A 22,644-nucleotide genomic window follows, 5' to 3' on the forward strand; every position below is an offset into this window, starting at 1 on the left:
GCTACAGCTAGTCATTTTTGTGGAGGATGTCCGGGTTCCATACAAGGTTCAAAGGTTGAGCTGGCCCTGAGTGTCAACTGACATCCCAGCCCTTATACACACAGACCCCATCACCTTTTCCCACCAATCCCATCAGCATAAAGCATAGCTACTTAAATTTCACAGAGGTGTTTCTTCCCCTCATCCAGCTGTGCCTTCCCCTCCCTTGTGAACACTTAGACTCACACACTCCTACCACCCTCCACTCTAGTCATTTCTGCCATTGTCATTGTCATAGTCATTGGCACTGAACTGGTTCCTATTAAGAGGATCTTTTTCTGGACCCTTCCCCTCCCAGGCTGGTGTCAGGGAGGGGGAGGCTTCAGGAAGGGGAAGGAGAAGACAGAATTGTCATGAAGAGGCTTTGGGGAGGAATGAGGCCCAGTCTTGGGAGCCTCAGGCTCCCACTCATACACTTTTAAGGCCAGATCAGCCAGTGCATCTCCCCTCACAGCCTAGTTGGCCTCACCAGAAGTTAATGTTCCTGTGGGTACATACATTCCCCTTCCCCAGAGGAGCAGGGAAGCTTGGGGAATTAGGGGGAATGGGCAGGGCTAGATGGTCCAGGGTCAGACTAGCCTCTTGTCTGGGAACAAAAAGAGGAGTGAGTTGAGTTTCTCAGGGGCCTGGGTCATCCCCCTACCCATCCCACTGTCTGCACGAACAAGGGCACATGATGATACCTTCCCCCTTCCCCAGCAATCTGTGGTCCCTGCAAAAAGCCAAAAGGGTAGGACAAGCAGCTACCTGAAAGTGCCAGACTGCCAAGCTGGCCACCAGGCAGTCCTGAGTGTATGGAGGAAGGATTCAGGGGTGACCCACCAAATGTCTCTTAGCTTTTGCCCACCCTCAGCTCTGCCCCCATATTTTCTTCCCTCCCCCCTCCTCTAGCCTTGTAGTCTTAACCTGAGTAGAAATCATCTCAATTTGTCAGAGCTGTGAGAAAACAGTTGTAAATGAGGGGGGGCCGGGTTGGTGTATATGGGGGGTAGGAATGAGGGGTGGGCACCTCTCTGGTTTGTGTCAGCCTAGGTCTCAGTAACAGGGCCATCAGGTGAAAGCTGGCACTTCTGCCTTCAAAGAGCCAGAACAGATCAGGATCAGATGCCCAGACCAACCCCCACCTCCCCCGTCTGACCTTAGGAAGAGACACCTCCTTCCCCAAGTTCCACTGGATCCAGTACGATGCTGCTCAATTAGAGGTACAGGAACTGGGTCTCCAAATGCCAGGACCCTAATGATGAGGGGGTAAGATTAAGACAGTGCCCACTCTTTGGCCTTGGCCAGCGTAGCCCCCCCCCCCCCCCCCAAAGAGGCTGTTTGAGCCAGCGACAGAAGTGGATTTCCTTTATAACCTTGCTCCTTGGGGCGGAGCCGGGGGCAGGGGGGGGCAGCCATCTGACCCAGGCAGCCTTCATACTGGAGGGGACCCCAGGAAACGTTACCAAAGGAAAAGCTGCCATTCGGGCTTGTGGGCTAAAACAGTCACGGATTTTTACTGATTTTGTAGACACCAACCAATACTATTGTCCAGGATCAGGAAATCCGGACGCTAAGTTTCCCTTCGTGGCCCTTTCCGAACACAGGAGTCTCATTTGGGGGCCGAACTCAGCTCAGCTTGGTTCTCCTCCGAGAGTCTAAGAAAAAGAAAAGCTGACTCCCTGAAAGCTCCATGTGGGAGACCTGCTTTCTGGGTGTGTGCTCCGCTGTTATCTCTGTGTGTGCCGAGTGTGTGTGAATGTGTGTGTGTGTGTGTGTGTGTGTGTGTGTGTGTGTGTGTGTGTGCTCGTGGACACCAACACCCAAAAGCTGCCTTTGTGCACCAGGGACCAAGATGAGGAGATGGACTCTTCTTTTCAATTGTTGAGCATCGAATAAATCTCCCCTCACCTCACAACATTTCCAGAGAGTCCCTACTCCGGGAAACAGGAGAAAAGAAGAAAAAACGAGGAGAGGAGAGGAGACAAGAGGAGCGCGGAGGAGAGAGAAAAGGGGAAAGAGAAAGAATGAAATGAGGGAGGGAAAAGGAAAGAAAGAAAGAATGAAAGCAGGAGGGAGGGAAAGAAGAAGGGAGAAGGGAAGGAAGGAGGGAAAGAAGAAAGGGGAGGACTGGAGCCCGGTTTCCTCTCATTTGTTTATTGCCAGCTTCTCCCCCTCTCTGCAAATCCATTTGAATAGCTTTCAAGCCGGAAAATGGAGCCGGGCTCCTGCCCCCTATTTCGGCGGCGGCCGCGTCCTGGCAACAACGCAATTTTCTATCATCAAGGATAAATGGCATCGAACAGAACATTCTGATAAAAAAGAAAAAAAACTCTGCAGCCGAAGGAGCGCGCGGTGATTGCCGGCCTTCCTGTCTGTCATCCCTTTACAAAATCCGCTGCTCAGCCCTGAGCCGCTGCTGTCAGGGCTAATGATGTCTCTTCTAGAGGGGGCGCCTGGAAGGGGGAATGGGGCGGGGGAGGGAGGCCTGGGGCTGAGGGGGGGGCGGTGCTCCCAGCCTAACGCACAATGGGCTCCTTTGGGAAACACGGGACTGCCGGGAACATGGTAAATATCTTTCTTTGCCTCCCTTCAAATTAGACCAAGCTTGGGAGGCTAGACCACAGGTTGGGGTGTGGGAGGCATGGCAAGGAGATGCCCTGGGATCTCTTGGACTAGGGCAGAAGAGACAGAGGGAGAGGAGAGCCGAGAGGCCTTAGAGCACTAATGTTTCAACTGCCCAACTGGGAAGCAGCAGGGAGAAAGTGAGGAAGAGGAAAGCTGGGTACTTTGTGGGTGCACTGTGTGTGTGTTCTATGGAGGAGCCACACCACCTGAGAGTCCAACTCCCACACCCAGTGGACCCCCAGACACCCAGAAGCTGCCCTTTCTCTGGCCCTCTCCAGGAGTCTCCAGGTTGAAGTTCTAGGAACATTTGTACCTTTCTAGCTGAAGTGCTCTAGGTCTGATGTTGCCCACCACTGGAACTGGGCTCAGGTTCGAGCTGATGGGGAACAACACCCCCCCCCCCCCCAGGAACTTTCTCCTTCAGAATAAAAGGAGGAACCAGGGAAAGAGGGAGAAGGAAATTATGGAAAGAAGGCTGACCTTTGAATGAGAATGCCTGGGGTGGAGTGGGAGAAGGCCAGTGCTCCAGGGACTAGGAGAAAACCTGGATCTGTGTCACTCTAGGGCCAAGTTTGGGTCCAGGAAGTCAGGATGGGGGTAGGACTTTAGAGTTGGCCAGCAGAGAGAGGGAGAGCCATCCCAAAGAGTCATTGGGCAACTGCCTATAGCTTTGCCAAGGGCCAAGCAAGCATAACCGGATTGGACAAATCTCTTATTTTAGGTAGAAAGTCAATAGTGAGTCTTAGTTCCAGCCCTCACCTCCCCCATCCACCCCACACACATTGAAGGTGACTATGACAGTCCACTGCCAAGAGCAGGCCTGGCCTACTTTCAATGCTCCCCCCCACCAAGACTAGAATCAGAGGCCTCTGGCAGGGCTCCATAGTCAAAGCCATGCATCCAGCCCACCTCTAGCACCACACTGCACATCTCCCCCCTCCCCACTGCCCTCCTTTTACAATCCTCTCAGTTAAAAGATGATTCTGGATCAATGCTAGCTTCCAACCTCATCAAAGAGGATTTTTGCAAGAAATAAGGATGTGTTAAATAAACAGGCATCCATAGGGAAGAACCAGAGGCCTTTCTTTGCAAAACTGCAATTTCCAGAAATCACCAAGAAGGGAAACAGTGGGAGCAGGGTTCAATGCCCATTGGAATCAGGGAGCTTTTGTGAAGTACCTACTATGTTCCAGGCACATTCCTCAACTCCAGGGATTCAATGACAAAGGGGAAAGGAAGGAAAGTCAATGTCCTCAAAGAGCTCAGCTTGGGGATAAGGCAGAGGGGAGACACCATAGATTCAGATAAAATCATGGAAGGCAGTGTCCACTGTCAGCTGGAGTAGTGGTGGCAGAAAGGAGATGGCACCTTAGTTGAGTCACGCTTGGCAGCTTTGGGACCACCTGAGAGCCTCTAAAAGAGGCCAGTACAAAGACCCTAAGATGGGAATGGAATGTACTATATGGTGAAGAGCTAGCTGGCCACCAGTAAGGCCAAACCCAGGCCTGGCCTTCATGTAATTTACCATGGTTTTGAAAGGGGAGAAAAATGGTTCCTGATGTGAGCAAACAGACATCCATATAAGCTCTACTGTGACCATGGCTTCCTTGGGATTTCCTGAACAGGAAAGTTATGAGTGTGTATTAGACGGGGAGGAGGGAGAAGCCACAAGCAGCAACGCCACCCTCCCCCCCCCCCCTTGTCCAAGTAATCGGAGATACCCAAGGAGACCTGATTTCCAAGAGCACCCCTGAGGGCTTGGGTTCAGCCTAAGCTGCTTTCCTGGATTCCTCTGTGAGCCGCTAAGAAGTCAGGAGGTTGGGGGTGGGGGGAGGTTGCTTCCTACCTCCCTGAAAGAGGGATATATGTGGAGTAGCAACAGACCAGATTTTCAGAAAATAACGTCCCATTGTAGGAAGTAAAAAATAGATCCTTCCTCTGGAAATCAGAGACCTTAGACATTATTGTCAGTCTCCTTTTTATACTGGGCCCTATGTAAAACAACTTGCTACCTTGCCAAGAACCTGGATCCATAGAAAAGACTCACCTTCAAGCCCCAGCTCCACCACTTGCTAGCTGTGGAGCCTTGGAAACCTTCATCCTCTCCCTTCTTCTGAAGGTGTGTGTGTGGGAGGGGGGTGGGCTGGCAGAACTCATGGTCTATTCCAGCTCTATGATCCCATCCAAGCTCAGCCACAGAAATTCCACAAATCTAAAATGGTCATCTCAATGACTCTCCCTCCCCAACTTCTGATAATTTGACCATGAAAAGAGAGTAGACTTGCAATAGAGGACGTTTGGGAAAACAGGTGACTTGGAGAAAGAATCATACTCTCCTGTCCCCTTGATCCAAATAACCCAGGTCTTTTAATGACAGGTAAGATACTAAAGCATTCCCAGGTCTGTGGCCCATGAAGAATTTCATTACATTTTCTGGCCTCACCCCCACCCCCAACACCACCACCAAGACATGCCAAAGGGACTTCCAGTCTTGGGTTATTGGGTCTCTGATTGGGGATAAGAGTGGGGAGTTCAAAATCTCCTCCTTCCACAAAGCATCGGTGTTCACAGGACTATAAAATTTGTGGAAACTAGAGAAGTCGAGAAATGGGTGCTGGGCCAGGGTCAAAACCATAGAACTCTGGCAAACACGGAGCAGGGTAGGCTTCCTGAGGGCTGAGGAATCCCGCTCCCCAGCCCCATGCAGGCCTGAGTGTAGCAGTTTCTGGTCCCGAAGCGTGGTTGAGGAACAGCCCGCCTTTCTTTGGGTTCCCAGTTCTAGAGGAGTCACTCCTGCAGGCAGACAAAGCCTGGAGAGTTTGCCTGTCCTCTGCGGGAGGTGGTGGTGGGGTTTTCCTTGGCCTTAGCGTGGGCACAGATCGCTGCAGAGAGACGAAGTGAGGGTGGCATTTAGAGGGAATGGGGAAGAGCAGGGAGGCGGGGGGCGATCCAGACAAAGCAGGAGCGTCTGCGAGCCTCGATAGAGGTTTTTGCAAATACACCGGCGAATTTCCCGGGAGGAATGGGCCTAAGCTACTATCCCTCTGCCCACGGACCAGAGGAGACGCGCCAACCGCTGCGCCTGCGTTCTGGGGTTGTCCTCGCAAGTAGCGCGGAGGTGGGATTTTGGGGGGGGCTTCCATTGTTTCCCGACTTACGCAGACCCGCCTGACTGCCCCCCGGAAGGCTGGCCAGCGAACTTGGACAACGGGGCACTGAATGGGTTAGGAATCCCAAAGACAGACGTCTAGCGAAGAATCGCGTCCCAGGCCTGTTTCCCACTGCGCCCTCCCTTCCTCTTCTCTTTTCTTTTTGGACCCTCTATGGTCTCCCTGAATGCCTATCTTTCCAAAACCCGGACAGTAGCCAACCTTGTACCAGAAGGACTGACCGACCCACGAATGGGGAAGCCCCTAGGGCCTCTGCCTAGCCTGGTCTTCCATGGCGCTACCCTCCTCTGATTCGAGGGCAAGGATAGAGGGAGCCACAGCAGACTCTGGCAGAGGCCGAGGCCGTGCCTTCTCCCTAGAACTGGAGAAAGGCTGCCTTGGCGGAGGGGGGACGGGGAACAACTTTACGCTGAAAGCAGGATTGCCACGGTTTCACCATTCATCACGAAACTCTACTGGGAGGGAATGGGGAAGAACAGGGAGGCGGGTGGGGTAGGGCATCCAGCCAAAACAGGAGGGTCTGCTGCGGGGGGGGAGGGGGAGGGGGCAGCCGGGGGTGCTGTGCATGGCCTGGCTCAGAACTCTCAGTGACCCTGAAATTCGTTTCAGAGAAAGTAAGAAACAGGACACTCGAGCTAAAAACCCACGCCGGGAGGGGTGCTGCCCGGCCAGCTAAGGTCCGGAAAGAGGAAAGGTGCCTCTTCTCAGGCGGGTGATCCCTAGCTGCCAAGACCCTTAGTACTGTTCACCAAAAGAAAAGTTCCTCAAGAAAACTGTCTCCCTGCGCAGGCTGGCCGGGACTTGACTTCCCTCTCCTTGGCTTCTGGAGAAAGAGAAATCTCAGAACATCACCCAGCTGCCCCTTCCCTTATGCTCCTCTAATCAGAGGGAAGGCGGGATGCAGAGGGGTGGGAAGGAGTGTGTGTGTGTGTGTGTGTGTGTGTGTGTGTGTGTGAGCGCCCGCGTGCCAGTTTGTGTGTTAGAGACAAAGGAGGGACAGACAGACCAGCGGAGAGAGACAGACCCAGGCAAATAGACAGAGTCAGAGAAAGTCTTCAAGGCCGAGATCGAGACAGACAGATGCTGGCTTGGCCCTTGGCTCCTTAGGAAAGGAGAGATTAGGAGCTGGGCGATCCTGAGAGACTATGACGGCCCAAGCCCTGATGGAAGCCCGCCTGCCGGGCTCAGCCGAACAAGTATACGTTATTCAACATGTCAAGGTCCCCAGAGCCTCCCTTTGCCGGCAGTCAGTCCCAGAGAGATTGCACCGAGCCAGCTGGGGAGGAAGAAGAGCCCGGATCCGAGTTCCCTCCTATCCCCCTGTACTCTGTGCCGTGGGCATTCCAGATGTCAGAGCGCTGGACTTCATGGGAGCAGGGCTCCTTTCTTATTCTTGAGGAAGTCTGAGCTTGGCGTCTGGGCAATATTCTCTCCCCAGTGACTCCCGCAGCCTTTCGCCCTCATACTCCAAAGATGCAGTATGTGGCCCGGGGGTAGAGGAGGCGGAGGGCGTACAGAGACAAGGAGCCCCCTTGTAATGTTTTCCCGGCAATTGGGACTAGTGCGACCCGGGAGGGAGGAGAATTGTTTTACCAGACACCCTTCCCGGAAAGCGAGAACAGCCTCCTGATTTTCTGCGCGGAGGGGAGACAAAGGGGCAAAATTCTTCCTCTGTCCTAGGAGGGAGGGGCGCTGTTCCCTCCTAGGACAGAGGACCGATGTCGAGGGCGTGCATCCCACAAACGCGAGAGAAAAAAGGAAGGGGCTGCCGCGGTCCAAGCCCGGTACCCCCTGACCGCAGTCAGGACTGTCTGCCCTGGCCTCAAGCTGGTGAATCTCCTCCGACTCCACAGGAGTGTGCTGGCTTCTCTCCTCCTCACCTCACCTCTCCTCTCTTCTTATTTTCCTCCATTTCTCATCTTTTCGTTTCTTTTCTTAACTTTATTTAGCTAACTTTATTTAGGTTAAGAAGAACTGAGCTGCTTGTCGTACAAAGATAAAAGATGGTGAACTAGAAGGGGAAGGAAGGAAGGAAAGAAGGAAGAAGGGAAGAGAAGGAAGGAAAAAGACGAGGGACCTGGAAGCAAACGTTCAGGTTATTTCTGTGATCTCAGACTCCGAGACTGCAAAAGGCTCCTAGCCGACCACGGCCGCCTTAACCTTCTGCGGCAAATCCCCGAGTCCAGTTAATGAGATCTTTAGGCATTGCCGATTCTCCAGCTGTGAACGCTTGCCTCCAGTCTGGTGCTCTGTGAGCCCGGTTCAGTTCGGTGGCCCCGCTGAAAATAGGCCCAATAGAAAACGATAGCCTTCCTACCCTTATCCTACCCTGGACTCCAGGGAAAGGGTGCGGGGTGGGGGGTGGAGGAGGGGAGCTGACTGGCAGCCCAGGCCAGCCTCCTGGAGACAGGCGCTCAAACAGCCACCTGAAAAGACTGATCTTCAAGTGGGCAAAGCTTTCCAAAGAGGAGGAGGTGGCGAGGGTGGGGAAAGAGAAAAGTGGCGAGTGGGGGTGGGGCAGGTTAGGGCATACAACTCTCTCCCTGTCTGGCTGTCTCCGCGTCTGTCACCCCCTGGGCCCTCCAGACAGCCCGCCGGCAAACGGAGGAACACGCAACAGAGGGAAATTGCTTCAAGACCTGGGTCCCTGCTCTCCCCGCCTCCTCTACCTCACCATCTTCTTCTATTCCTTATCTACCCCAGCCTCTCCACAACCCCGAATTTGAGGCATGGCGGAGGACGCAGAGTGTGAATGCACTCGCCACCCGACCCCACCTGGGAGCCTCAGGCAACCCCCAGAGTAGCCAGGGCCCTGCTGACAAGACCTGCAGTCCTAACCCGAATCTCCCTGCGTCCTTCCTAATGGCGCGGCTCTGCCCCTCAGCTGGTCCAGCCAAGAGATTCCTGGCTAACGCCACCGACTGAGTCTCAGCCCCTAATTCAATTGTGAAGCGGATTGTTACTATTACAAACACTGACGAGCAACACACTGAATTAATCTGGTTGTACGGTTTTAATTAAAGGGAGGGCTTCCCTACACATCTGTACAAGACAGTGGCTGATTCTCGGAGGACTCTGTCTTCGGAAAAGGATTACTGGGGCCTGCAGGCCTCCCAGTTCCTGCATCTGCAGGCGGGAAGAGAGAGGAAGAAGGCAGGGGGAGGAGAGGGCAGAGGATAGCGTCCTCCGTCTCTCGCTAGCTCGCTCACGGGCTTTATCTCCAAATCTCTGATTCTGGCTTTTGCTGTGTCTTTCCCTGTGCTTCTCTCCGTCTTGTCTAATATATACACATGAATACATCTTGTATGTATGGGTATGTGAATATAGATAATGGTATGCTAGATCATGAATACACATGTATGCACGAGGTATGGTTCTCATTCTACTTGCTCAGCCACATGGCACGCACCTCCTCCCCGATATGGCCCGAGCTGGCGGGACTGCTGAGACAAACAGGTGGAGGAGGGTGGCAATCAGGGAGCAAAGGAAATCGGGGAAGACCTGGGGAGGGGCCTTGGGACTGAAGGAGGCCTGAGAGCACTGAGGGAGGCCTGGAGAAAAGCGGTGAGCATAGACTTCAGCTACACCCGCTGGATCTTCCAGGGCCTGACTAGTTAGTGGGGTCCAACTCTAACTGTTGAGAGTATTAATAATGAGGCCTCTGAGCTGGTGCAGGTCGTGACAGCTAACAGGATGTTCCAGAGTAAAGGTGAAAGCAAGGTCTGGCAGTATTAGCAACAGGACTGTCCGTCCTGCCCTTCTTCCTCCTTCTCCTCCTCCTCCTCCTCTTCCTTCTTCTTCTCCTTCTTCTCCTTCTTCTTCTTCTTCTTCTTCTTCTTCTTCTTCTTCTTCTTCTCCTCCTCCTCCTCCTCCTCCTCCTCCTCCTCCTCCTCTTCCTCCTCCTCCTCCTCCTTCTTCTTCATCTTCTTTTCTCTCTCTCTCTGTCTCTCTCTGTGTGTCTCTCTGTTTCTCTCCTCTTTCCTCCCCAACCTTTCTCGCTAAACTGCCACATCTCTGTCCTCCCTCTTTGCTCATCCTCCGGGGTCTCCTTTCTCCACAGAGCTTTTGTTTGTCCCATTACACGGGTCTCTGTCTTAGCCAGGATGCAGCTCAAAATTTCTGTTAAGTGAGAGCTGTGGGATAGATACTAGGCTGCAAAGCCCCAGGAAGTTTTCAGGACACTGGGGAGGCTTCCCTCCAGCCCTGCATCAGAAGGCCTTTGCAAAGGGGAGGGCAGGGGAGCCGCAGAACTGTGGGACTGAGAAGGCTGTTACCTTTCACCCATTTCAATATAACTTTGGACCCCTTCTTTCCCTACCACCGAAACCCTACGGCCAGAAGGGATGGGACAGAGAAGGGCGATGGAGTAGGGGCTGGAGGATGGTCTGCATGATCTCAAACTCGTCAGAAGAAGCACTTCCCCAAATCTAGGGAGCTCTGTAGAGGACTTCTCAAGCCCGTTTGGCCGAAGTCACTTGCCTGCCAGGTGTAGAGGTGTGTGGCCCTAAAGAGGCAAGCGCTTGGGGAAAAATCGCCCCTTCCCTTCTGGAGGGAAGTCAGGGAAAATTGGCTTTTCCTCATTGGAAACCAAGAAACTCAGGAGGAGTGGGTTCAGCCCTGCCAGGATTGTGATTTCTCCCCGACAGGTTTGGGGCCCTAAAGTCCAGGGAGGGACAGGGAGTCTTTGTTGTCGCGACAGTGGCGGCAGCTGTGGCGCGGCACCTCAAGAACTTACGCAGAGCAGAAGATGCTCCGAGGCATTTGCTAAGACTCTGGACTCGGCCTATTAACTCTTTATTGCTGCCTAAACATAGGTGGCTGCTTCCTGTTGTCTGTCTGGTCCTTCCACTATCTGCCCACGGCCAGAGAGAACTGGCCACACTAGCCTTTGAATGAAAGCTGGGGGCTCTCCTCCACCCCCTTGCCCCTCCCAGCCCCATCAACCCCCTACACTCATGGCCCCAATTTCCCAAGTCCCAAGTTCCAAGAGCCAGAGCTAAAAAAGTTCTAAAGGGTCCCGCCAGAGCCCTTCAATTTGGGGGTGAATTCTGGGGAGGGCAAGGGAGGTGCAGACATGGAAGAGGGGAAAAGAGCGTGCCCCTAAAGCAACAACAAAAAACCGCAACCGCCACAAGAGCAGGAAAATTGGTCTGTATTCCTTGCTTGACTGTTTTAGTAGTGAACTAATTCTCGTCCAAGAAAAGCAGGCCCCCTGTTACCTGGGGGTTTGGCCCAGAGGAGGGGAAAGAAGGGTCCCTAAGGCTCCCTCCCTCATAAGCCAGGATACTGGACTCCCAGAAATAACCTCCCCACTCCTAGGCCTCCTGGGGTGAAAAACTTCCACCAAAACCCCTGTCTGGGAAGTCCAGGTTGGCTTCCTTGACAGCTTATTGATATCTGGGGATATCACTCCTGGAACTTTCAAACGAGGATTTAAAAAAAAGCAACTTACCAATCTAGCCGAAGAAAACAAAACTAGAGGCCTGTGGATGCTGGCCAGGAGACCCCAAGAAGACCAAAGGCCGCACAGGCTCTGCAGCTATCTCAGCAATGGGCTGGGCCGAGGATCACCTCCGGATCGGATAACTGACTTCACTTCCCATGCCCCTCCTCTGCTCCCCAAAAGAAAAACAGCCCTGTACTAAAAAACTAGAAACATAGAAACTTTGTAGAAACGTGTTTGCCATCACCAGAGCAAAAAGATGCCAACATAGTGCAGGTCTTTCCATCAGAGCTGGAGCCACAGCCTTGCTATTCCTCTACCCCTCAATGGCTGTTCCAGGCTGCTGCAGACCAGGACAGAAGGTCTCCTGATGCCAATGCGGGATGGCACGTGTGTGCTGTGGGCCAGTGCTCACGCTCATCCATATCCACACAAGAACTGAGTGTATGTATGCACAGACCCCTGGCCTAGATTGGAGATGGGCCAAACAACTGCCCCTAGGCCCCCATCCCACTGGCCGGGCCCACAGACCTGGCGTTATGAAGCAAATCAGCCTCAAAATGTTTTGTAAATTGTTTTAATCCAACGCATTCTATACAGGTCGAATTTCATTAGAATCAATGCAGTAAGACAGCTTAACTTTGAAAGCCAACCTGACTTCTAATTAGCGCCTATGTTCTAGAACAACCTCTGTCTCTCAAGAATGACTAGCCCCGAGATGTGGGCCAAGAATGTCCACCGCCCTCACTGTCATGCACTCTCTGTCATCTTTCTCAGAGTGTTAGAGCCTTCGGGGCATGCCCTCTGGCTCCCTCACACCCCCAGCTGGCCTGAGCGATTACATAGAAGGGTGGGCCTCTTGTGGGGCAGCAGTGTCCTCCCTCGTGTTCCATTTAAAATACTGTTTACTCTCATGCCCTGCTGGCATCGCAGTTTTCTGAGCTGATGCTAACTCCAGCTGCCGCCCTGGTCAAGACCTCTGGGGGATTCCCTGCCCAGTGGTGAATCTCCTGATACCTGTGGAGGACAGCGGGTCTTCCTTGACCTAACTGTCTTTCAGGGGGCATGTGCTCTTTCGTGGGACAGAACAGCTAGGAGCGACCCGGGCTCCTGCATGCCAGGGAACCCAGCGATTGGCCAGGGACTAGAGGCTTCCAGCTTGGATATTTCCCATTCCCCAGACTTCTCCGTGATATCAGAGGTACGGGCCAGCCTTGAGGAAGCGAGACCTCCTCTTCCTCCTTTTCTATTCAGCCAAACCTTTATCTACATCCCGGCCTGGAGACAGTTGATGAAATACCGAGAGACTGGGTGGTGGGAAGCCAGGGAATCAGAGATTGGCCTAGGGTGCAGCCCTGTCCAGCGCCCTGGCTTCTGTGTCTTCCAGCCACCAGCTCTAATGCTCCAGAAACTCAGCCCTCTGGGAGGCGCATGGGGTCAGGTCCCCTAAGCCTGCGGGCCTGACGCAACACTGGCGACCATCTCCAAGTTGACCGGAGCACTTGGGCATTGGGAAAGCGGCAGCATCGGAGACAGCGCAGGCTTCGAAACGACTTACGAGAAAGTCAAACTCGTGTTTGTCTTGCTCGCCGGCGTGCAGACAGCGAAGGATATCTGAAGCCCGAAGCCCTGGCGGGCAGAGGGGGCGCCTGGCCAAGGCCACTAGCTCTGACAGCCGTCGAAACCTCGCCCATCCCCCCAGTCCTTAGGGCTGAGTATGGGCGGCGATCAGGTCTTCCTCCCTTCCCTGCCCCCTCCCCCCCTCCAACACCCTGCTAAGGTCTTGCTTCCGAGAAGAGTGGGGCGGGAGGAGGAAAAGGGTACTTGAGGCAGGCTGCAAAGCTTTGGAACTGCACCTGCCGAGAGGAAAAACTACAGGGGGGAAGGGCCTCCCCGGCTTAAGAACCGATTTGTGGGCTTGAGGCCATGAACCAGACAGGTCTGCGTACAGCCACACAGCCTGGCTAGTATCGAGTGCAGCGCGAGCCCCTTGGAATATCTGCCAATCTGCAGGGGGAAGCTGGCGTCCTTTTCTCCCCCTGCATCCCCCCTCCCTCCCTTTCTCCTTCCTCCCCTCCCCCCCCCCCCCAGCCCTCGGGCTGCCCTGAACGTTCTAGTCACAGCAGGTTTGAAGCGAGTGGATCAGATTACCCTCTCGCGTGTTAAAGCAGAACCCTTGTGCAAAGCGGTCAAACAAGGCCCAATATTCACGAATGAATTCGGTGGGGCGGAGGGACGGGGAGGGGGGAAGCAGGAAGAAAACACCATCCCAGAAACACCGGGAGAAAATCCTATGGGCACAGCTCTACCTTAGAGGGAGGGAGTGAGAGAAAGAAGGAAGGAAGGAAGGAAGGAAGGAAGGAAGGAAGGAAGGAAGGAAGGAAGGAAGGAAGGAAGGAAGGAAGGAAGGAAGGAAGGAAGGAAGGAAGGAAGGAAGGAAGGAAGGAAAGAAGGAAGGAAGGAAGGGGAAATGAAGAAAATGCTGAGGAACGCGCGGAGCGCTAGTTCGTGGGGACCCTGGAGCTCTGGGCCTGGCCACTAGTTCATCGGACTCCAGAGGGTAGCTCACTAAAAAAAAGGAAAAGAAATGCAAATGGAGCAGAGATCCGGCAAGCCTTTCCCACATTGCGATAAGCACTGGTTTCTGGGGGTGTGGGCGGCGGCGGCGCAATCCCAGACAGTTTGTTTCTCCAAAGAGAAAGAAGTCCGTGTTGGGCTGTAGAGTCTCCGAATAGGCACCAGCACACAACACTCTCTCACACGTTTATCTTCGAGGGGCCCCGGGGCTCTCTGCCAAGAGTCCGAAGTTAGGGACTCCAGAAACCCTACTGAAGTCCGCTGGGTCCTGGATCGGTCTGCCTTCTTTCAGTGTACTGCCCGGCCCAGTCTGACCTGGAAGCTCGGGCTGCCTTTACACACACACACACACACACACACACACACACACACACACATTACACTCCTTCACACCACATATATATACACATAGAACACAAGCCGTTCTACCTTGTGCGCTCTGCAGGAGCTCCCAGTTGAGGCCAAAGGGCACTGGTCACCTCTGCGCCTACACACCTAGCCAGGTGGAACGCGCCGGTCCACTATCGCGATCGGCTTACCTGGTAGCTTCCACGCGACCCGAAGCTGGGGAGCTAGGCTGGAGCCAGGAATGAGAGAAAGAGAGAGTTGGGTGTGTGTGGGGGGCGGGGGGGTGGAGAGGGAGAAGGGAAAAGAAGAGAAAGGGAGAGGGAGAACGAGAAGAAAAGAGCGAGCGAACGAGCGCGGGCGGTGAGCCCCGAGCTCCTAGAGACGCCCGGCCGCTGCCCCCGCCGCCGCTGCCGCTCTGGTGGCGGCGGAGGCGCGGGGCGGGTGAGGAGCTCCCCAGCTCGTCTCTTCCCCGAGTCCGTCCATCGTTGCAGAAGGAGTGCGCCTACCACCACCTGGATGTTCCCCTATAAATCCCCTGGCAAATAATAAATGGACTAATAATAACAAGGTATGAAGTTCTTTTTATAGAAAAAAGGAGAGAATTGAGACTAAGTGCGGTGGGGAGACAAGCATTGATAAGAGGATAATTGAGGCGACAGCAGCGTATAATTAGAGGATAATTTATGCTATATCCACTTTTATTCCACCTCCCAAAATAAACCCAGTCCATAATCATTACAGGGAAATTGTTCGGAATTGTGCGGCTCCCATTCGAACCAAGTGCCGCCGTTAATCACGGCTCCTGATTACAGGCCTAATTGCCTCCTTCCCCCAAGTAAAAATAACTGCAAACAATAAGTGGCACGCGCGGCTCCAGTGTTGCCATTAACGATGTTGATGATAAAATACAATCAATCGGAATTGGGATCGGAGGCGCGGCGAGGACGCGGCTGGACCTGGCCGGGGCTGGGACCGCGACGGGGGCAAGGAAGGGACGGGGCCGGGCCGGGGACCGCGACTGGGGCAAGGAGGGGACGGGGCCGGGCCGGAGACCGCAACGGGGCCAAGGACAGGAAGGGTCGAGACGCGGACCGCAACAGGGACGAGGACGGGAAGGGGCCGAAACAGGGACAGCAACGGGGAAGGAGACGGGCACTGGCCCAGTTCAGAGCCAGGTTGGTGGCGCTCATCTCGGCTCCACTCGGCCCCCCAGGCTCGGGAGGGAAAGATGGGAGAGAAGGAGCCAGTCGAGGGCATTTGTAATCAGCATTGCCAAACCACTAACCACACGGATCATTTGCATATATTTGAAAGCATTACAGCGGCTTCTGTTTTCAATAGGAAAAAATGCATTAGTGTCAGGCCTGCATGGGGCGCTGGGGACGCGAGGAGGGGCTCTGTGCCCGAACCTCTCCCCAACGGGAGGGAGTCTGTGATTTTTGCTGTTTGTTTGTTTTGATCCCTTGGAGGAGGGTGGGGACGGTTTGCAGACCCAGAACTTGTCCACTTCAGCCAGGACTCTGCCTGCTCCGCTGCCAGGCCACCTTGGGCTCTGGGGGCTCCCTGTCCTCGCCCCTCAGGCTGCGGGACAAGCCACCTGAAGCGGCTATTGCTTGGAGGAAAGGGTGGGAGCAACGTGAAGCGCTGGGGCCAGGGGCCAGAGATCCAGGAGGCCAGGAGGCCGAGCCTTGCTGAGCTACTCTTGGCTGAGGAAGGGCGGGGGCCGAGGCAGGCGGGCTAAGGAGGCTTGTAAGGCCCAAGGCTGGGGAGGGGCGAGGCCAGGGAGGGGCCCGATTTCATTCTTTGTTTAGCGCGGGCTGCGGGGCTCAGCTAAGGGTGCGGACCGAGGCGCAGGGGCTCGGCGGCGCCATGCCAGCGTCCGCGGAGGGTAGCAGAGCGCCCCACGCCGAGGTGCGCCCAGGGGCCGCTCTCTTCCTGGCGCTGGGCTAGCTGAAGGTAGGCTAAGAACTCGGAGGCACAGGCGCCAGTAGAAGCCGTGCGCTTGTGACGTCAGGGGTTGAATGACCAATGGGAAGGCGCTGCCCTTTGGAGACAAACCATTCGACTCGTGGCGTCTGCATGAAGTCTGATAGCAGAAGCGCAACTTTCGCAGAATCCACCTTAAAATCTCTGCCTTAAACGGCACCAGCCCCCGAAAAGCCAAGGGGGGAAACGGGGGAGCGCAGGCCCCCTCCCCCTCGCCTCTGCGCTCCTCCGCCAGCCCTCCCCCTCCTCCCTGCTAGTTAACAAGGCCCCGCTCACTAGATCTCTTTCTATTAAAAAAAATCGAGGGGAGCGAGAGAAAGGGAGAGAGGGGGAGAGGGGGGGGGAAGAGAGAAAGAGAGAGAGAAGGAGAGAGGAAAGGAGCGAGCGAGAGAGCGAGCGAGAGGAGGCCAGAGCGCAGGAGAGAGCGCCGGAGAGAGGCCGAGCGGGGCAGAGGCCCAGGGAGGGCGAGGAGGACAGAGAGCACCCCGCGCCCCGCGACCGCCGCCGCCCCCCGACCTCACCTCTGCAAGAATCCCCGCGCGAAGGTGGCTGGAGAGGCGAGAGCAACGAGCGCCTCCGCCGCCGCCGCCCAGGGGGGCCGGGCCCAGGCCAAGGCGGCCGCCGCCTGGGAGGAGAGGGCTCCCTCCGAAAGCCAAAGTTTTCATGATGACCATGACCGCCATGGCTGAGGGCTTGGACGCCCAGGACTCGTCCAAATCGGCCTTCATGGAGTTCGGGCAGCAGCAGCAGCAGCAGCAGCCCCCGCCGCCGCAGGCGCCCCCGCAGGCGCCCCCGCCGCCGCAGCCGCAGCCCCCGCCACCGCCGCCGCCGCCGGTGCCCGGGCAGCCGCATTCGGCGCAGCAGCCACCCAACTCTCCGGCCATGGCGGGGGCCCACTACCCGCTGCACTGCCTGCATTCGGCAGCAGCAGCGGCGGCAGCGGCGGCGGCGGCCGCGGGATCCCACCACCACCATCACCATCACCACCACCACCAACACCACGGCGCGCCCTACTCGTCGGGGGCCGGCGGAGGAGGAGGCGGCGGCGGGGGCGGCGGGGGTGCCTACAGTCACCGCTCGCTGGCTGCAGCATACCCCTACATGAGCCACTCGCAACACAGCCCCTACCTCCAGGCCTACCACAACAGCGGCTCGGCCGGCCCGACGCGGCCCGACGACCCAGGTGAGCCCGGCGCCCAAGACGCCTCCCCGAGCTCTCCCCGTCTGCCTGCCCCGCTTGCCCTCTACCCCGCCTGCCTGCCTGCCTGCTTGCCTGCCTGCCCTCCTGCCTGCGTCCCTTCGGGCTGCGGGCCTTCCCCGATCCCCTCTCTCTCTCCTGCTCTCCCGGGATCTCGCCTCTGGCCTCTTCCCTGTTCCAGCCCGTCACTGAATCGCTCCGGGCTCCTCTCCGACAGCTCCGTCCCATCCGCGCTTCTCCGCTCCCTGGCACACCCGTGTTTGGGAGTGAACTCCGAACCTATGCGGGGGCTGTGTGCCCTGAGGCTCTGTCCTGGTGCACACATTCACTCACACACGGTTACGGTACCAGTTTGGCCCAGGGGTCCCCTTTCAGCTCTTGCCAGCCCTCTGGTCTTCTTATCCTTCTTGCTTCTCTTCCTCGGCTTTGCCTGGCCTCGGTCCTACCGCTGGCGCCTCTCCCTAGAGTAGGGGCTTACCGCAGAGCACCAGACCCGGCCTGGCGGTCATGCGGGGCCGGGGGCGGCTAGAATTGTTTGGCTTGCCGGTGGAGCTGGTCCGCAGGCCGATCTGAGGATACCAAGAAGGGAAGGGAGGAGGTGGGGAGGGTATTCTGGCCCAATTCTTAATACAGGCAGCAGGGCGGAAGGTTCCCACGGGCTGGTTGACAGTCTGTCCCCACTTCGACTCTCCAACCCAAGATCGGAGGAACTGGGTTGAGTCTTTGTTAGCCCCTGAGGGTAGGGAGGCTAGCAGCCTCGCCGGAAATGTTTGGAGTCGGCTAGAGGCCGGGCTCCGGTAGCGAGTCAAAGGATTCTACGCACCCTCACCCCCTCACAGCAGCCGGGTCGCACCTAGGGCTCTACGAGAAGACCCCCTAGTCAGCTGGGAGGAGGGTGTGGTCCGTGTGTTTGGAGTCAACGCGGACGCTGTGTCTTCCGCTGGCCTAAACCCACAATTCGATGAAACTGAGCAGAATCCCAAACACCAAACACCAAACTGGGGGTGGGGACGGAGGGAGGGAGGCATCTTCTCAGGTGGGTATCTGAGCAGCCAGAGCCCTTGTCCCTCTGGCGCGCGCCCTCCACACCCCTACTGCGGCCTGGATGTGGGACTCCCTCCACTTCCCCAGCTCAGTCCTCGTTTCGCCCTCCGAGGGCTCCGCGGCAGCCGACAGGACTAGAGCTCTTCCACCCCGATCGCGGCTCTGGGAGACCTCGGGGAGGGAGAGTGAGGTCCCTAGGGGCATCCCTCACTGGCTCACGTCGATCCCTCCCCAGCGTCGTTCCCACCGGCTCCCTTTGCTTACAGATCAACAGAAAACCACGGTTATTGAAAACGGGGAGATCCGGTTCAACGGTAAAGGGAAGAAAATTCGGAAGCCTCGGACCATTTACTCGAGTTTGCAGCTGCAGGCTCTGAACCATCGCTTCCAGCAGACCCAGTACCTGGCTCTGCCCGAGCGAGCAGAGCTCGCAGCTTCCCTGGGCCTGACTCAAACCCAGGTAATTCTGCCCCAGGGAGCTCTCCTGGCCCGCCTGCCGGCGGCCTTGTGGTTGAACACGGGTTGAGGAAGGGATGTGGCTGAGGCCAGTGCATACGGCCTCAGGGAGGGGCCTTGAGGCTGGGGGTTCAGGGGAACATTTACAGGGTATGGACAAGCCGTGAAGCGTTGGAGGGAGATTCTGGTTTGGCCTGGCCTGGTGTGCACCCTCCCACCCCACCCTGCACCGGCGTCCAGGTCCTCATCGCTCCCGCTCCCCCCCACACACACCACCTACTCAGTGCAGTGAGATTTGACAGAGCTAGGTTAGCGGGTTTGCAGTGGAGAGCTTGACCAGGGGGAAAGGCTAGGATGGCTCCCGAGATGAAGGAGAGGCAAGAAGGCTAGGCGACCTGAGAAGGCGTTGCTCTGCAACCGAGTGTAAGCAGTCTCTTTATCGAGCTAGGCGACATTAAGCACTCAGTCTAGCTCCGTGGCAGAGAAAAGGAGTAAATAAAGTACAGCTGAAGAAGCTCCTGGCCTGTTACAGCTAGGCGGAGGGTTAGGGCTCAAACCCAAAGGATTCCACCCAGGTGCAGCTGCAATCCCCTTCCCAAGAGAGGAAGGGCTTGGAGCAGCAGAGTGTCTGATGGGAGAGCCCTCCTGGGGACTTGATACCCAGGGCAGTGGTTCCTCCGGGATCCCAAGCTGTCAGGTGTGCTTCTGTGCCACAGTAGGCAAAGACACTAAAAATTTGGATCTAATGATTCAAGATAAAAGGAGAATCTGAGGCATCCTTGGCCAGGACTGACAGGGCAAACGGTCCCCGCGGCTGGCCATCTTCGAACTGTTGGGCTGACAGAGACCTCCTCAGAAAGCAAATGGGTCAGTCAGGAAGAAGGGAGCAATGGCGGCTCCGTCTGAATAGGCAGTTATCGGGAAGGTCAGTGCTCCAGGGGCTGAGCCTTAATGCGAGGCTTTGAGGCTTTGCACAAACGGGGTTGGGGACTCCTCTGCCAAAGGCGGTCCTTGCACACCAACTGCGGCCTCCCCCTGAAGCCGCCGACCTACTCCCTGCCTGAGTCGGCTGCAGCTGCCTGGCCGCCTCACCATTTGTCGGGATGTTTTTTGCTTCGATAGGACTGGGAAAGCTCTCTCCAGTTTCTAGCGATTAAGATGTGAGTGTGTGTGAGTGCGTTTACATTGGTATTGGTGTTTAGGTATATTGTGAGTCTGTATGTGTGTATGGTGTAGATATGTATTAGGTTTAAATACACGTGTATCTGTCCTTGTATGTGCTGAGTTAGCTTCCAATGTGTGCCTGTATTTATATATATATACATATATATATTTAGGTGTTTATACAAATATTTTTTGTACCTGTGTATACCTAGACACATAAATTCCTGTAGTACACACCCATACACATTATATATATATATATGTGTGTGTGTGTGTGTGTGTGTGTGTGTGTGTGTGTGTATAAAGGCCCATCATTTAGGTCTTGCACCAACTTCTGCGTCCAAGGCAGGGGATCAAAGAGGCCCGGCCTCCCTCCCCGCCCCCCCAGCTTCCCTGGGTACCTAGACTTGAGCCCCTAAACTCCACATAGTCCATAGTCCCTTCACTCCTGGATACCTGACCACAGCGTGATAGATCAGAGGCTCCCCAAGCCAGTGAGTGAAGGATGGATGAATGACGAGCCTTGTGACTGCAGCAAGACCCTGGCACACTCAAGCACTCACATTCTTACCCACCCTGAACCCACAGTATGTCCTGAATAATACTCTTTAGCAGAGTCACAGGATGGCCAGTTCAGTTAGGGCTCACCACCACTCTTGCGCACTGTGAGCAAACACCCACTCGAATTTGGATGCAGGGAGATCAGAAAGGAACTCTTAGGGAAGGAGAGGAGGCCGAGTCGAGCAAATCTGGCTCCCGAAGGCCCTGCAGCCCTTCGAAGTGGCTTGCTATTCTGGTCCTGAGCCTCCTCCAGCCTTGTTTAGGCTTGACTGTGGGAGGGCTGGGAGGGAGGAGGCCGGGACCTCTGCTCTAAGGCTGCAGGTGTGGGTCGGGCCTCTGCTCTGCCCTTCCCGGCTGACTCCTGCGTTTTGCTTCCAGGTGAAGATCTGGTTTCAGAACAAGCGCTCCAAATTCAAGAAGTTGCTCAAACAGGGCAGTAATCCTCACGAGAGTGAGCCACTGGCGGGTTCGGCGGCTCTGTCTCCGCGCTCGCCGGCCCTGCCTCCGGTGTGGGACGTTTCTGCTTCAGCCAAGGGAGTCAATATGCCCCCCAGCAGCTACATGCCCGGCTACTCTCCCTGGTACTCTTCTCCGCACCAAGACACGATGCAGAGACCGCAGATGATGTGACCCCGCAGCGTCTCCCTTGAGCTAGCAAAGGAGCCGCCTCACGAGGGCAGGGGAGCTCCGGGTCCTGGGTCCCCAAAGCAAGAGGGCCAGGCAAGCGGGGCCAGGCAGGGCCCAGGAGGCCAGTTGGGCTTTTCTGCTTTGCTTTTCTCCCTCCTCCCCCTCCCGTCTCCCCCACGGAGCAGCTTCTCTGAAGTAGCTGGAGCCTGGGAGCGAGCCTCAGCCCTCCACACTTCTCCAGGAGGGTTCCCGGGGCCACCTATGCGGTCAGTTTCGCTGCCTCTTGGGACAGCCCGATGGGGCCTGCAGGCAGAGACTTGTTCCGGACTTTCTAGCCCATCGGAGAAACCTCCTTCCTCTAGCAAGACCAGGCTTTCCCTAGTTTTGGGAGTTTAGAAGCCGACCCCAGATGAAGGAGGAGAAAGAAGCTGCTTACCCTCACTCCTCCTGCGGGGGGGATTTTGCCAGTCCCGTACAGGAGACAGCAACTTTCCTCTCCCCGCCCTTCTCCCCCTATTCTTGTCTGGAGGAAGATGCTCTGAGCCTGTCGGTCCCATTGAAGGGGGTCTGGGGGGTGGGGGTGGGAGAGTGCTGCATGTTGTGCTCCAAGTGGGCTGAGCAGGAACACGGACAGACAGAGCCTACTGTCCATCCCCAGGCCCTGACTCCCTGGTCCTCGTCCCTTACCATCCTCTCCAAGCCATAAACTCGGGAGGAAAGACAGGACAGCGCATCTACACCCCCTGCTGACCCATGACTTGGCAAAGCTCAATCAGTGAAGTGGCAGCCAGCGACCCCCATTCATGGAGCAGCTCGTTGGGACGCTTAGAACGAGAAACTTTCTGTATATATTGTTGAATTTTAGCTGTACAGAGACTTTGTATGTTTTTGTCTTCTTTCATATATGGAGTAAAAGCCACAAAATGCTGAAGTCTCTCTCTCTCTCTCTCTCTCCCCTCCCCCTCCTCCCCTCCTTCCCTCATCCTCCCTCCCTCTCTCCTTCCTTCTTCCCCCACCCCGCCCTCTATTTTCTTCCCCTCTTAAAAAAAACCTTCCTAAAAAGCGATGCCACAGGCTCCTGGAAAGGGGACATTGTGAAGACTACTCTCCTTTCTGGGACCTACTTCAAAATGAATCCTGGTGTCTTGGTAACTAGCCTTCCCTTTCTCTCTTTTCCTCCCTCCCTCCCTTCTTTCCTTCCTTCCTTCCTTCCTTCCTTCCTTCCTTCCTTCCTTCCTTCCTTCCTTCCTTCCTTTCTTCCTTCCTTCCTTCCTTCCTCCCTTCCTTTCCTTCCTTCACTTTCTTCTATCTCCCGTCTGTTTCTACCTTTGAAATTCAAGAGACATATTTAGGTCATACGACTGTGCCTAACATATAGAAATGGAGAGGACCAAAGAGGTGTCCGTACCCATCCTCCGTCCCTC

General features: G+C 55.7%; 1 protein-coding gene and 1 long non-coding RNA gene across 4 annotated transcripts in view; one reads left to right on the forward strand and one right to left on the reverse strand.

The window, feature by feature from the left end:
• The window catches only part of LOC140532354 (uncharacterized), a 58,483-nt gene that overhangs the window by 25,686 nt on the left and 10,153 nt on the right, over nt 1-22,644 (reverse strand). The gene's annotated exons all lie outside the window — the stretch shown is intronic.
• DLX6 (distal-less homeobox 6) lies at nt 15,265-22,151 on the forward strand. Its single transcript, XM_072650751.1, has 3 exons — nt 15,265-17,353; nt 18,679-18,872; nt 20,972-22,151. Exons 1-3 carry the CDS (start codon nt 16,834-16,836, stop codon nt 21,221-21,223), a joined length of 966 nt encoding a protein of 321 aa, XP_072506852.1. The 5' UTR covers nt 15,265-16,833; the 3' UTR covers nt 21,224-22,151.

The sequence above is a fragment of the Notamacropus eugenii genome, chromosome 3, assembly GCF_028372415.1.
Source record: "Notamacropus eugenii isolate mMacEug1 chromosome 3, mMacEug1.pri_v2, whole genome shotgun sequence".
Classification (NCBI taxonomy): Eukaryota; Metazoa; Chordata; class Mammalia; order Diprotodontia; family Macropodidae; genus Notamacropus; species Notamacropus eugenii.

Coding starts and splice junctions, on each gene's coding strand:
- DLX6 (XM_072650751.1), top strand. CDS start 16,834: ATGATGACCATGACCGCCATGGCTGAGGGCTTGGACGCCCAGGACTCG. Junction 17,354..18,678: donor GACGCGGCCCGACGACCCAG/GTGAGCCCGGCG, acceptor CTTTGCTTACAG/ATCAACAGAAAACCACGGTT. Junction 18,873..20,971: donor TGGGCCTGACTCAAACCCAG/GTAATTCTGCCC, acceptor TTTTGCTTCCAG/GTGAAGATCTGGTTTCAGAA.